Source organism: Haemorhous mexicanus, chromosome 5 (genome assembly GCF_027477595.1).
Source record: "Haemorhous mexicanus isolate bHaeMex1 chromosome 5, bHaeMex1.pri, whole genome shotgun sequence".
Lineage (NCBI taxonomy): Eukaryota > Metazoa > Chordata > Aves > Passeriformes > Fringillidae > Haemorhous > Haemorhous mexicanus.
This window is the reverse complement of record NC_082345.1, coordinates 65,953,182-65,969,053: the sequence shown is the minus strand read 5'-3', so window position 1 is coordinate 65,969,053 and position 15,872 is coordinate 65,953,182. Positions and strand designations below refer to the sequence as shown.

The 15,872-nt window shown below is 37.1% G+C and overlaps 1 protein-coding gene across 5 annotated transcripts in view; it reads left to right on the top strand.

Moving 5' to 3' along the window:
- The window catches only part of HGF (hepatocyte growth factor), a 58,219-nt gene that overhangs the window by 19,230 nt on the left and 23,117 nt on the right, over window positions 1–15,872 (top strand). For 4 of the 5 annotated variants that reach the window (XR_009486627.1, XM_059847446.1, XM_059847443.1 and 1 more), the window contains exons 5-7: window positions 3,214–3,356; window positions 5,138–5,258; window positions 10,065–10,183. Coding sequence is in view for 4 of the 5 variants with exons in the window: in XM_059847446.1 (XP_059703429.1) it covers window positions 3,214–3,356; window positions 5,138–5,258; window positions 10,065–10,183 (383 nt within the window). In the remaining variant the exon portion in view is untranslated. The remainder of the gene's footprint in view (window positions 1–3,213; window positions 3,357–5,137; window positions 5,259–10,064; window positions 10,184–15,872) is intronic. The other variant, XM_059847444.1, reaches the window with a different exon arrangement.

Below are 15,872 nucleotides of genomic sequence, written 5' to 3'. Positions count from 1 at the left end.
CGTCCTTTCACCCATAGGCTTGCTATGCACATTGCTGCCTTTGCTCCAGACTCCCAGGGTCAGCAATTTGTTTAGGAGGAGCCGAACTGGAGATTGCTGGTAAGGAACTGGGCTGTGCACTGCTCAGTCCTGTCCTGACCAAATCAATCCAGTGTGCAAGAGGATATCTTGGAACAACATTAAAAGGCCACAGGATAGTTGAATTCTGTCCTCTTATGATGTGTTACAAAGCTGAGCCTCAGGCTTAGACTTACTGGACTTGGCTCTTACAGTATAGAAGACAGTGCCTGCTCTTCAGTTTGGGACCAGACCTGTTCTTAACTGGGAGCATACCATAAATACCACCAGATCCCAAGGCAATGACTTCTTGAGACTCAACACCTTGAATTAGATATCTTCATCTTTCAGAAGTGACAGAATTCTTAATCATTATACCCTAAGCAAAAATGAACATTTATTCTACATAATATACATGTGACTTTATATAATTAGAAAAAGGAAAGTGTCTGGTTAGCACATATTATCACTAAATTGCATTTTAATACACAGCATACACAGTTTTATCACACACAAAGTTTTATCCAATGCATTTGGACAGCCACTCTTCTATGATGAATTTTATGAGAGTGACTGTTCTCCTGCCTTGTGCAATAAGTTTAATTTTTAAAAGGTCACCGGATAAATGAGGTGGCTGCATGCTAATTTTGTTTTTCAACATCAGAAAATATGATTTCATCATCAGAGACATGAGGGAGGTGGGAAGAAGCAGACAGTAGTGGTGTGTTTGGAACTTATTAGTAAAAAAGGCTCAGCTTTGTAGGTCAGTTTTTTTCAACAGCTGACTATCACAAAGTGGCATTGGAAAATAAATCCCCTTTTCATATTTAAGGAAGAAATGTATTTTAATAATTTGGAATTATATTTCTAGGAAGAATTGAAACATCTTGAAAATTTTGCTTCAATCTAGCAAGTCATATTTTTAATTATTTGTATTCCATCAGAACACAGAGATTCCCAGCAAAATTCTGCTTTCTATTATTGTCATCTCCATCCTAGTACAGATTTTAAGACTCTTAGAGAGTTTTAAATTAAAAAGACCAATGTAAAAAGGTCTAAAAGAGAAATGGTCAAAGAGCAGACCAAGGCTTCATAGACTTTTGGCTAGTTTCCATGGCTTTTGTGTGGTTGAATCTGTTTTTACCATTACTCTTACTGGCTTCAGTTTTTGGCTTTTTTTCTTTCTTTCCTTACCTAATGGAGATGAATTAAATCATCAGTTTTAGGAGTGGCCCTTTCTCCCATTTCTGAGTAGATCTTCACTGCAAATCATCTTTTCTTTTCTCAAGAACTTTGCTTCAGTACCTGTTGAAGCCATTTGTATGTCTGACCCATCTTGCATCCCTAGTGCTACTCATTTAGAATTTTTCTTTTTTTAATGCTCTTACAGCATATCTGATGTAATTTGAGATGCCTTTTCCCTATCTTTTCTAATGAGCAGAAAAGTTAAATAGAATATTCTAATCTGCACTAACATACCACTTTAACACATATGTAGGTCGGAATGTCTCATCAAAAATGTTCACCTGAGGGTCTTTCATTAAAAAAGTTTAAGATACTTACATTATAAGACTACAGAGGAAAAAAAAAAGCACCACTTTTATAGGCAGAAGGAATGACATAAAAATTAATCTATACAAGCACCAAAAATAAAATAGCATCTTTATATGATGTTTCCATACTGCATTGACTAGAACCATAATGTGATTAAAAGAGGCATTTTTCACTTTGGTTAGTTCAAATATTTCATTAATTGGAATAAAACTTGAATCAAATGTCATGCCAAAATTTTCTTCTTGTTTCTCTCTCCCAAAGCACTCAAAATAAAATATTAGATACTTTTAGAATAAAAGGTGCATAATTTTTATTTCCACCAAAGCTTAAATACTAGTTAAAAAGTTTAACAAATCTTAGAAATCTCAAAAAGTTAAATAAATTCATTAAGTTCAATTACAAGTTTTTTTGTGATCACCTATGTGGTTAGCTCAGTATTTCAACTAACAAAAAAACCTTCATAAGACAGATCTCTGATTTTAAGTTGCTTTCTAACTCAGAGATTTAGCTGCTGCTTAGTATTGCTGCAATGTAACTGGTACAGAATTGCCTCAGGATTGTCTGCAGTGTGCAGCCTGAATGTGGTCATGAGCTGTTGAAGCCACACTGAACAGACCAGCTCTGGGGTTGGGTTCCTTACTGTGGGGTTAGCTGTTCCTTATTTTGTTGGGTAAATAAGCTAGCATTATTTATAAGTGTAAATATTTCTATATCTCTATTGTATAAAGTGTGTATGTGTCACTGTGTATGACATGGTTTCTCTAGATGTAAGCACATACTTTCACAGATAGCTGAGAAGAAAACACCTTGATCCTGGACATGTTAAGTCAGCTGAGGTTTTGTTAAATTTCTGAACACATACAATGCAATTATGAGTGGGTCTGTAAGTAGCAGACCCTAAGGTGACCACAGTGGGGTTTGTGGCAGAGCATGAAGGAGCATGCTAAATGAATATGAACATTCTTTAGCTAAGAACAGCTAAAATGACATCTGGGGAAATCTCTTGTGCTGATATACAAAGCAGTCCCTGGTTTCAGGCAGTGAAAGCCTCTCAGTGAGGTGTAGCACAGACTTGGTCACACTCGCAAGCTGCTGATGATCAGTTCTTGCTGCTGGCTGACCAGGGATGCAAAGGGGTTTCTCTGCTTGTGGGTTTCACATAGTAGGTGAGCTCTGAGCCCAGCTGGACCTGTGGTACGTGCCAACAAAAGACAGCCCCCACCTGGATACAGACCCAATCAACCCCTGTGCACCCAGAACTCCTGAAGAAGAAAACAGTGCAGGCTGGCAGGGAGTGTGTGACTGCCTCTGGCTCTGCCCTAGATAGTTGTCTCTGGACAGCTGAGGGATGGGAGTAAAACTCTCTTGAGCACGCTATGGGCTAGACAAATTGTCCCAGATTTAGGCCATTTAGGTTGAGTAATCCCAACTGAAGATGTGTATTTGTGTACGGACAGATATTTGGGTGTGTGCATTTGCTTAGACAGGGTGGAGGGAGAAGGAAGCAGAAATGTGATTGTTTCTAACTGTTTGTAAAAATAGTATGATTAACCCCAACCTTTGCATGCTCTTATACTGTAATGATTGTCATTTTAAAACTAGCTTTTTGCCTTCGAGCTATCGGGGAAAAGACCTGAGGGAAAACTACTGCCGAAACCCCCGAGGGGAAGAGGGAGGCCCGTGGTGTTTCACCACCAGCCCAGAGACGCGCCACGAAGTCTGTGACATCCCCCTCTGCTCAGAAGGTAACCCAGCACAGCTCCTGCACAAAGCTGCCTCTGCTCTGCTGGCAGCAGCTGCACAGAGCTCCCAGGAATCACTCGCTCATGGCCTTTAGAGAAATAATAGGTGATTTCTCAGTGAGAGTAACTCACATAGCAAGAAAAGAAGTTGTTTGAGGGAGAGGAGGTCTTGTGACTTTCCAGTGTGCTGGAAGGTTTCAGGCTCAGCAGCTTTTTTCAGGTTATGGAGGAGTTTGAACAATGAAGTTGTGCTGATCACACAAATGTGATTCTTTTCTTTATGCTGGTCTAGTCCATAGTGAATCCATTACAATTTCAGTATTACTATGTGATAAAATCATCTTGTGCCATTCCATGGTAAAATCAGCTTTTCGTCTTCTTTTTTGATGAAAATGTAGATACTGGATTACAAGATGAAAGCTTAAGATAAGCATGCATTTTGCTTTTTTGAATAAATACTGTAAATAAGTATAACTTAGCAAATCCAACCCCATTTGACTTTCAAGTCACAGAATTTGAAAGACACTTTATATTCAAGATTGAATTTGTTGACTTTTAAGTTCTGTTAACCTCCAAATTAAGCTCTTATATCTTGCTAATCAGCCAATTCAGTTCCAGTCAATCAACCTATTTAAATCTTCAAGATAGGATGCCTTTAATTTTCCTGCTAATGTGTCACATGCAATAGCTGTGCTGTCCTTAGGAAAGGAAGAGGAGAGGGAGGGAGGGAGAGAGAAAGGGAAGGAGGAATAGAATAATTTACACAGAGCTTGAGAATTTGTGAAAATCTATCATTTAAAGATAAACTTACGTGAACTGCAAATGAGATATTTGACCTGGAGCTCGCTTTAGTATGAAGACTTTGGTAGCTGATGTTTTGTGATATCTGTAATTTCTTAAAATAGTGCTTTCTAAATGATCCTTCCTTATAATTACTGTAATTAGGGAGTACTTGAGAAGTTTGCCTACAGTAAATTCTGGTGATTTTTTTTTTTTTTTATATTTTCAGACCTTTCATTCTAAATTGTGTTCAACAATGCTTTCAAATTCCTTTGGTAACTTTTGACCACTCTCCATCTGTACCCCCAACCAACTTTCTCAAACCAGGACTTAGTTTAAGCTGCCAAAAACCATTACCATAAAAAAGATACAGTATCATACATAGCAGGAAGTACTGGATATATAAAGAGACATACTGTACTGCACTGAAATTGGAATTTCACCAATATTCTGCTCTTCAGCTTGTCCTGCAATTATACTGTGACTTAGAGTGATGTAGAAAAATAAATGGTGCTAGATAGATAATATCACCTTTAAAAAAATACTTCATCCTTAGCTATGTGTCTCTCTCTCTTACTAACCATAAATAAGGTTAGTAAAATATTGATAGGAACATGAATGCCTCTAGTAGCTCCCCTCTACCTGCTTCAAAACTGTAAGTGTCCTATAAAGTGATATAAAATTTAAGCATCTGGAATAGTGCTAATAGATACAAATATATTCCAAAGGGCATTACACGTAACAACCCAACAGAAAGATATCATTGTTTAATACCTCCTTAAGTTGGTATAATTATATAAGAGTAGGGACACATTGGGTTTTTTTATGTTGATTTCTTTGATTTAGGGTTTGATATTAGAGGGTTTTTTTTGAGTTTGGTTTGGTTTTATTTTGGTTTGTGGGTGTTATTTTGGGTTTGTGGTTTTTTTGGGGTTTCTTTTGTTGCTGTTGTTTTATAAATCATTAGTGTAATAAATGACTAGTGTCCATTTTTTTTTTTCTAGTTGAATGCATGACTTGCAATGGAGAGAATTATCGGGGGCCAATGGATCACACTGAGACAGGCAAAGAGTGTCAGCGCTGGGATCTTCAAAGACCACACAAGCACAAATTTCGTCCAGAGAGGTAACCTCTCCTGCCCCCAAGCAAGACCATTTGATCATAATTTGAAAATTACACACATTTTGGAACCAGCTGAGCAAAACTAGCATTAGCTCAAGTGAAATTTTTGGAGTTCACCAGTTTTAGATGCTTGGGCTTCTGGCCCCTGGTGTAGGCTGGCTACTGATGCAATGGAGATGCAGGATGGAGAGTAGAGGCTGTTTTGTGCAGTTCTGGTTATATCCTGTGCCTGACTAGAGTACTAATGCTGCTACTGCTTTATTTTATCAAAAATTCCTCCCTAGTTCATTGACAGTAAATAAATAACCGCTGAATGTTTCTGTATGTATTGGTATGCAGCTGCAGTCAGCTTAAATAACTTAATCACCTAATAAATAATGATTTAAAGTAATATATTTTTGTTAGATGTCTTAGCACAATTGATAAATATAAACTTCCAATATTGTCAAATAACAATATCCTCCTTTTCGCAATATTGAACATCTTTAAAGCTGTAGGTGACCTTCCATAATAATCACATTTAAGTATCCAATTTGTTTGACTATACTGTTTGACCATTGCATCTGTTTATTCTCCCTGGGAAAGGATTTAATCATTCCGTTTAGCATTTTATGAACATGGATTTCTTTATTAGACTTGTTTTCTTTGTTTTTTTTTCTTTTTAATTTAGGCACTGATTCACAGTGCCAAAAGCTGAGTCAGAAATAGCAAGACAAATTTCATCCCTGTTAGTGTGTGTCCTACTGGGCCGAATTCATCCAACTACAAAGGGTCATCTATAATACACACTTCTGAAAGTATTGTGGGTGGGAGAGGCTGGGAAGGGGTTAGGCCACACAGGAGGGGGTCTCTGTTCAACTCAAACTAGATTACATTTTCATTTTAGTTTTATTCTGAATTTTGGATTAACTCCATTTATATATTGTTTTGAATAAACTTAACTGCCAGACAAAAACTGCAAGAATCAACAAAATCAAAGGATTAAGACCTTCCACTAAAAGTATCTTTTTATGTGTAAAAGTGTTTCACCACATAAAACATTATTTTTTGTTCTAAGAGATATGGGTATTGGTAAATTTTAGAAAGCCTGATTATTCAGCAAAATATTGAGGATCTGGAGTTTTGGAGCTTATGTGGCATAATCTGTTTTTTCCCTTGGCTTGGATGATCTGTTTCATGAATAATAGCAGTCTATCCCATTGTTTTGCCACAATAAATATTTTGTATTAACAGAGTGGGACTGAAGATAATCTGTTTCTGAGTTCTGCCATGCACTTACTGTGTATTCTAGAATAAGTCACAGAAACAGTTTTGTTCCTTTGGTGTGAAACATTTATAGAACTCATGGGTACAAACAATAATAATTTTACTGTCAGGAGGAAATTTCTTTTTTTCCATTAATTTCTGATTGTTTTGCAAAATGACTTTTCAGACTAACCACAGTCTTACGAACAATCATCTTCCTCTTTGAAATAATTCCTTCTGAGAACATCGTCTTGAAAGTTTTCAGACAGTAATAAAGTGCTTTTGTATTTTTTTAATCCAAAAGCAACCCGTCCAGATTGAACTGACTTGAGTGGGCTTTCAGAAGAGTAATGTAGTCCAGCATATTTCTGATACACTGATGTTAATTAGCTCTGTGAATGGTCACTAAAAGTAGTAGCAATTATACTTTGATTATACCACATTTTTAAAATGCTGAAGGTTTTGGTTTGCCGGGTTTTTGGTTTTTTTTTTTTTTTTTCATAGTTGTATAAGTTAAAAATAAGAGAAAAGGTCTGGAACAAATGACCCATTAAAATATACCAGTCTCCAGAGACACTTATAGTATATCATTCAGGTGTAATGTAAATAACCTGCAAACCAGGAAGTATTATCTGGACAGATTTAAACCTATTTTCATTGATGGCTTCATCAGTTGCAATGATGAAGAAAATTAGTAAAGATGGTAATCTTTCCAAATGCACCAGTCTACATACTGTTGGACAGTGCTTTTGGCTCAGGGTAAATACAACTCTATTTTCTGTCACCTCATTGAATTGTTCCACATTTACTCCTCTCAGAGGTCAGTTACTGAAGATGCATACTGTCTGCTTAGATGTGATTGAAGTGAGCCAAAGGAATTCTCCCAAACAGCTCCTGCATGGCCCGTTTCCAGCTATTAGTGGATGCAGAATTATATTCTGAAACTCCACTTCTTTTGCCTTCTCCTCATGGGCACAGTTATGCCTCAGGATGGAAGGAAGACCACTGAGAATAATGTCTTGGGCATAGAGCATCATAAGGGGGAAAAGTTTTTTGTCCTTTTCTGCTCAAACTCAATCATCCTTTGAAAATATTTACTACATGGAGGAAAGTAGGTTGAATAGGGGGTGAATAACTGCAAACATCGCTTTATTAGTACCCTGAATTTATACTAACAAATATTTTGTATGAAACTTTACTTTATAAAAAATCAAGTTTTCGGTCTTAGATGTCTAAAAAAAACCCAAAGCAAACAAAAAAAAAAAACACAAAAGGAAAAAGAAATATTGGTGAAGAACTTTAGATACTAAGTTTCATTTTATTTCCAGGAGAGTTGGAGGTCAGCCTCTGTGTCTTTAAAAAGAAAATCTTTATCTCTTTGACTCATACTCTCCTCCCTTTTCTCTAGAAACTGAGGTAAAATCTGGATTTTGAAACAAGATATGTATCTTGATGCTTCATTTCAGTTCTGGCAGTGAAGTACAGCTACTGCTGTTTCAAGGGGGAAAACCCAGAAATATGTAGAGTTCTGGAAGATCTCTGACACCTCAGGCTCTTTCTTAGGTCTAAGAAAGGGGTCTGTGCCCAAATGTACTGGGGAAGGAGAACTGTGTACAACAAAGAGACAGCTTTCAGGGAATCCTGCATAGGCTCACTGTTGAAGTTTGTGCCCATTTTGAAGCCCTATTATTTATCTGTTGCTAATATTTGTTTCTTAAAGGTATTACTTGACCTTTTCTATAGCAGTTGTTACTTGCTGGGTATGAAGGATGACAGAAGCCTCCCTTAATATTGGGGGAAGAGCCATTGACTGAGAAGTCTAGTTTTGCTCTAGAAATGGACAAGTGTATCTAGTCAGTGAAAAGATATGGCTCACAGGCATTACACCATCCCATGAAGCCACTCAAAGCTTGATCCTGAAAGAACATCTCTACCTAAGTTTAAATTAGTAAATAACCTGTACTTGATACACTATGTGGGAATTTTTTATATTATACGGGAATAGGCCACATAATGGGCAATATTAGGAAGGATGGAGCATTCAGTGCAAAGACAGACATTTGTGTTCTACAGCGTGGATTCTTTGCATCAAGAGCTGCATTGAATGCTTTTTGTGAGCTGTGACTGCAGATACTTTGCCATTCCTGGACTCACTTTGGTTCTTGGGTGGTAACATGCACTTTCCACGTTATTTGACATGGAACATGTTCCAACAGCATCAAGGCTCATCACTGCATCTACTGGGAGGCCGAACCCATATGATTTTCCTTTGTATTATTAGCCCATTAACTATTTTTTGGGAAATCCTTGGATACAACATGTTCTTTAAAGTTTGTTTTACACCCAGCAGAAAACAGGGTACTGCTGCTAGATCTGAAATTACCATGTTCTTGACTTCCATTGAATTACCAGTTTGGTGAGGTTCTCCTTGGTGGTTTTGTTGCCATTTTTGTTTTCTTTATGTTTTTTTGAATTCTACTTAAATCTTGTCCTTGTCCCTTGTATAGTTGAAGAAACCTGACTTTTCCTAAGAAATAGGAGATCAAGTTGCAAATGAGTCAAAATTAGCATGATGATTGGACAGAAAAAGCATCCTAGCAAAAACATACACTTGTAAAATCATATTTTCATCTGCTTGTGTGAAACACATCTGCTTGCAGTTGTAAAGGGATTCAGGGTCCCAAGTAGTTAACTTTATTGCTCTCTTACATACTTTTCAGGTTTTCCTCAGAGGCAAATCTACTTTTTGTTTCTTTTGCAAACACATTTCAATAAAACTGGAAGGCCAAGACAATTTGTATTCACTAGAGAAAAAAACCCCAACCTGATGCATTTATCTCCTTCAAGTTTACAGATGTTAGTATCATGTATTTATACAAAAAACCCTACATATCTTGGATATCTGTCTGAGAGTCAGTGATGGCTGTAGGAATGTGGAAACATTTAAATATAGCACAATATTATCAAGTCTTAATGAGATAAAGTGAGACGGAAGTTATTTACTTATTTCTCTCCTTCTTTCTTCCAATGCTTGAAATGAGGGCATGACCAAAAATAAGCTCTGTTACAAAAATGGAGTTATCATTAGTAGCAAAGCTATTCAAAATAGCTTCCAGTTTGAACCCAGGGCTGTTGCACTGAAGAACCTGTTTTCTTAATGAGTCCAGCATGGCAGGCAGTATTTAGATAATTCACATTTAATTGGTCTGTTTAAAAAAAAAAAAAAAAAGAGTGGTTTAAGTGTCTGGTCATCGGTTGACAGACACAAGAGCAAGAGTTTAGCAATTAGTGGAGTTAGGCTATCCGGTACCCTGTGCATTAGCACAGCAGGGAATCCCCACAGTGGAGGTCTGACTGCTGGAGATTTGGAAAGTGTTTATACGTTATTAACTTTTTTACAGCGTTAAAAGCATATTTGCATCCATCCTACAGGATCAGACCCAAGGTTAATAGGAACCAGTTCTTGTTTGCCTCTGCTGAAATCTGTCCTTTAAGTACCTTGTAGAAGGCAGTGCAGTGTTGCCAGGAAGACTTCCCTGACGCGTTTCTCGTTGTGGTTTGCAGATATCCTGACAAGGGCTTTGATGATAATTACTGCCGCAATCCTGATGGCAAGCTGAGACCATGGTGCTACACTCTTGACCCTAACACCCCCTGGGAGTTTTGTGCAATTAAAACGTGTGGTGAGTTCAAGCAAAATTTATTACTTCCTTTTCCTTTCCAAAATCTGGACACAGATATTCCAAGCAGTATAGGACCACAGCTAGTTCATTCATTGCCCTTCATTGGCTTTTAAAACACAGCTTTCAAAGATGGTCTCCTATAAACACTTTCTATTTAATCTGGACAGGAAAGAGGAGTTGTGTGTTACTTACCACTGGAATATGTGTATGGCTTATGTACTGTAAATTGCATTAAAATGTATGAAAATCAAGAACTAAAAAAGTGAGACAGCAAAATTGTGAGGATCTCATGTACAGTATTAGTTTGGCCATGCTGAATATTTGCGTTATCATTTGAGAGTATCAAACATCATTTGGTGCACACACATAATCCCTCCTCAATGTCCTCTGCTAACAACTCTTTACTGCTTTGCAGTTCTAGGCCTTGGGTCTAGGCCTTGGGTCCTGCACGTTATTCACTCTTGCGCTGAAGATAGAATTATTAATTTCCACATGGGTCTCTCTGTGATATTCAGCACTCCATATCAAAGCAGTCCACAGGAAATTAATTTCTTTTCATTCATCAGTTATAAGATGGTGGCATTTGTTAACCACACTTTAGAGACAAGGAATTGAATCAAAGTGACGTTGAGGTGCACAATTGTTGGATGCTCACTTTGACATGCTCTTGTTCAGCATTCTAGAGCTTACTACAGCGTGTTATGTCTACAAAGCTCCCATCATTTTGACTTTGCTGACAGATCTGAAAGCTTTATTTTACTGATAATGCGATGTCTTAAATGAGAAATAAAGGGACAAGGAAGGTAAAACTCTTGATCATTCCTTAAAAACTTGAGGAAAGCAATTTTTCTATACTTTCATGGTAATACTGGGGTTAATGCAGATGGCAGAATCAGTTTTACTGAAACTTACTTTAAATATTGGGATGGGTGGCAGGGAAGAGGTAATAGCTCTGACGTGAAACTTTATTTGTGAGCCATTGCTGCCTAAAGAGGGATTCTCTACCTCCACTTAGAATTTTTATCGAAAAAATTATGCCATGTTTTCTGCCTGAATCACCAATAATTCAGAATTTTCTCTCCTTGGCTCTTCACAGCTTAGGCCAGTTCTGATGTCTTGGAGATTCAGTCTGGTCTAATAAATTTTTCAATTTTTGAAATCCAAGTGTTGAGTGAGAATATTCTGTACCACCTGATGTAGAGTAATTTAACTTTTCTATCTCATGTCATTGTAATTCCAGTATAAGGTAGTTAAATTGTCAAAAATATTTCCCTGTAAAAAAGGCAGAGTTATTTTGATACTTTGGGAAATGTCTAATCAGGTTCTCCAGAGACAGAAGAAACTTGGCAGGATCGCTGCTTGTTTTGGGTCAGGCCCCCATTAAGTCACAGCCATGTTGAACACCACTGTCTTACCTGTGAGCTACAGGACTAATTAATGTCTTTTTATCTAGGCTTGCTGATAATCTTTGATAAAGGGGAAAGCTCAGACTATCTCCTTTGTGAACATAGATTGCTTAGCTGTGCAACTGAATCATCTTTCAATTTTTTAGTTGCTCCATTAAGAAGCTGCTGCTTTGGATTTTTGGCCTGTGTTGGTTTGGGTTTTGTTTTGGTTTGTGGTTTGTTTTTTTAAACTAAACTGTGCTTCCTACACTTCTCCAATTATTAGATAACATATGAATCATGTGGAGCATACTAGAACTGTTCTTTTCCCCTGTTACTATTATGAAAAAAAATATTCCTAAGTTACAGCTGACTGTTTCACAAATGCAACTTTTATAAACCTTTATCCTTTGGCATTTCCTGAGCTGATGTGTCAGTGTTCTGATAATTCACATCTGGCTTTGTTGGTCACGTAAGCTTACGCCTCATGCAACTTCAGTATCTCCAGTCTGGCCTCAGCCTTATAAAATAGTTAGGTGGGACATCTCCTGAAAACTCTGGATTAGCACCTTTGTCTACCAAGTCATAGCAGAGCCCTGAAGAAAAGGTAAAGATCAACATGAAATTAAAAACAACTCCAAAACACAGTGTAATGATTTTTATTTTGTGATGAAAGCCTTTTGTCTTATTTCTAGGCAAAAGTTCACTGAAGGAACTAGAAATTCTTTCCTTCAGTTAGAAACTATATTAAAATCAGTGGAAATTTCACATGTAAAACTGTATTTTCCCTGCAGAATACTGTATCTGTTTTGAAATTAATAAGGCAATCTCTATGAGAAAAAAGTTTAAAAGTAGGGGTCATGAAAGCTTAATCCAGCAGATAATTTCAAAGGGTTTTTCTCACAGGCCTATGACATTGGCCTCTATGTAAGATGCAGTGGTGCTCAACGCTTTCCTTTATAACCCACTGAGGGAATTTATTGCTGATGCTACTGTTAAATCACCATCTTGATGGCCAGAATACTAGAAGAAATTATTTCAGTTTTCTGTCTTTCTTGAGGCTCATAAAAAAACTGTTTTCCCACCTCCTAGCAGGGAGCCCAAAGCACTTGGCTGTTCTGGGTTTCGGTGGCTGCTCTGTGTTTCTGATGCTGGGGCTGTTTGCAGTCTCAGAACACTAAAAAGAGAACATCATGAGTTATAGGTCTTTATAGCTTTGTGGTTTGGATTCTCACACAGGTTTTTAATTCCTATGCTGAGGACTGTTTATTTAATTTACAAGAAATACTAATTAGGAAAAATGCTTTGCAAATCCAAGTCCTTGGACTGTATACAAAAATGTAGGTGTCCTCTGCTTGGGGAGTGACCACAAGGCAGCATGCTGCTTGTGGCTTTTTGCTACATGTCGTGAGTGCTAGTGTGCTTTATAGCCAAAATGCTGACAACAGCTCATATACAAAATTTTCAGCAAAAAAGTTGGTGGAAGGAAGCGTTTAGAAAATAAATATGGTTTTAAGACTGAAGAGAGAGAGGGCATTGTAATTTTGCTTCCAAGCACAGAATGCAGCATAAAACATTGTGGCTTACAGCCAGGGCTGTGAGAAAGAGATGACAGGAGCAATTAGGAATTAGAGATGGCTCAAGCTGCAAAAACTGGATTTGGATTAAGACTTTGGGGACCCCAGGACTGGTTTGAAGTTGCTCACATATGTGTCTGTGGTTTTGGCTTGAGAAAATTTTTAGTTAGAAGAGAGGATAAAAGGACAACTAACAGCAATGAAGAAGTGTAGGACGAAATGAAGAAATGGAAGCAGTGCCAGCAAACATGAAAAAGGAAAATGACTGTGATTTTGGCATAAATGAGAACATTGACTATAGGGAAGGCAGGAGTAGGGAATTAATACTGCTTTTTTTAAAGCCCAAATGGGTAGCAGCTCCTCTATGGATGGATTTTAGAGAGGTCCTGAGACCCATAAAGGAAGCTATGTATATCAGTCATTTGAGAACTGCAGAGCTTTTTGGAATTACTTTGTTAAGGACAGTGTTTCATTGATGCCTACCTGATGTCCAGCCAGATACCTTTACTGTGGATTCAGCCTTTGCCATCAGTAGTCACTGACAGTAGTCAGGGTGACGAGAGCTTGAAGAGCTTTGAGAAAATTCAAAAAAGGCCTCAGTTGGATGGGAAAGAACAAGTAATGAAACATCAAAATTGAGACTCTAGATTTAAAATGAACTGTTGCAGTGTGACTACAGCCTTTGGGAAGGCAAATACCCACTAATATTAAATTAGTCATTCTTTAGAAACAGAGATTTCAACTGTCCATTTGAATGCACAGTTCTGATTAAAGAGTTATTTGTTGAATCATTGTAGGTAAACAAATTAAAGTTAGACTCATTTAAGGTTAATATTTGTGTAAGATAAAGATGTTTATAGAAAGAGATGGGGAAAAGAGACTGATGTTTAGAGGTTGATAAAGTGTTACCTTCCATCTTGCTTTACGAGGAGACAAAGAATAGGTCCAGTGTGCACTGTTCATGCAACAGCTTAATCCGTATTACCTCAAAAAGGATCCTTCTCAAATAATTTTTATCATTTCTGTGATAATTTGAAAGTGAAATTTAAAAACTCTCAATGTGAGGGGACTTTTTTTTAAAATAAATTTAAAATAAAAATTGTTTGAATTTAAAGCCTTTATGTAGACATTGGAACAGCCTGGAAAGGTCTTTCTGTGCTCACGGACAAATGAATTGTATGTGTGAAGGTTTTAGGTGACAATGAGTTCTTCAGTACTGTGATTCTTGAGCTTGGCTAGAATTGATTTCTTCACTTTCTCATATGTTTTTACTGAAAAAAAAGCAAAACACTCAAAACAAGTTGGGTTGTTCTTCCGTTCTTATACTGTGCCATGGTACATTGAAGAAAACTGAGCATGTAACTGAGCATGAGCAACTTCAAAATGCCACTTAGCTTTCTTAATAACATTTGCAGAATTGCATAGATCACTTTAGAATCAACTTTTTAAATTGTTGTGCTACAAATCAGAGCACATTTTCCTTCTGTTTACTGACACTGTAGAAGAGACATTGCCTGAATATAAGCAAGAACAGGTATTTTCCTCATGATATAATTTAGGACTCTGCTTCTTTTCCAGCTATGTCTTTTTCCACAAATATGTAGGTTGTACTGTCATGAAAGAGCATGCATTCTCCAGCAAAATCTCTACCTTCTTTTAAGTCAGTGTGATTCTCACCATTGACCTAAAATTTGTGCAGGATTGTCTTCTGGGTCATTGGGATTAAAGTGTGAAACAGTATCTAGCTGGTTACTTCAGCTGTGGAATGACTCAAGGCCCCTGCTGATTCCCTCATGCTGGCGTTGCTGTGAGAACCAGAACTGGGAGGACTATCTGTGGCTTTACACATAAGGCTCTGGATAATGTTTCATCTTTTTTAAGATTCTATGAATGCATGAGCTGGCCCATATTTATAAAGTTATGTAATTTGAAGTATCAAAAAATGAGGGGTTTATGGAACAAAAAAAAGATATCTTTGCATTATTGCCCTTTGGTTGGGGACTTTGGAGTGAACATGTGAATGTAGAAATACTACTAATAGGAAACCCCCTCATATGGCTGTCTGAGTTACATGTTTAATCTTAGTCATCCAGAATTAAAAAAAAAACAAAAAACCCACAAAGTTTAAAAGCAGGAAAATGATGCTAACAACTACCAAATTCTTCCATTCATAATGAACTTTCCTACAGGAGTAACAAGTGCCACTTAATCCATAAATTATAAATAGTAGTCTTTTATTAGGTGGAATTTTGTGTGATCTTTCTTTAACAGTACTTATAATCTCAGTTCAGAACTAAAAAAATTGAACTGAAGCAAAAGAATCATGGGAACTTCCATTATGAAAGATTAGTAAGTACTTCAAAGTAAAGATTGCTTTTTGATTTTAAATTAATCTAACTAAATTCATATTGTCTTCCTCATTGGAACAATACCTTGGATTTTCAGATCTTAATTTATATTTTAGAGGATTTACTGGTGTAAGGATGGGAATTTGATTTTATAGATTTTGATCTTGATCTTGATCTTGACTTTGCCTTGTAAGAGAGCTGGTGAGTGTGGTCTTAGGGCTCTTTCACCAATGCTCTGCACATCTGATGTTCATGTTCAGAGTTATTAAATTTACTTAATTTGCTATGTGGGTGATGAGTAATTAGCCGCAACAACAAGACCAGTACTGAATGGAGATGACTATGTAAGTTGTAGGCTTGGACAGCCTGGGCACTTCTT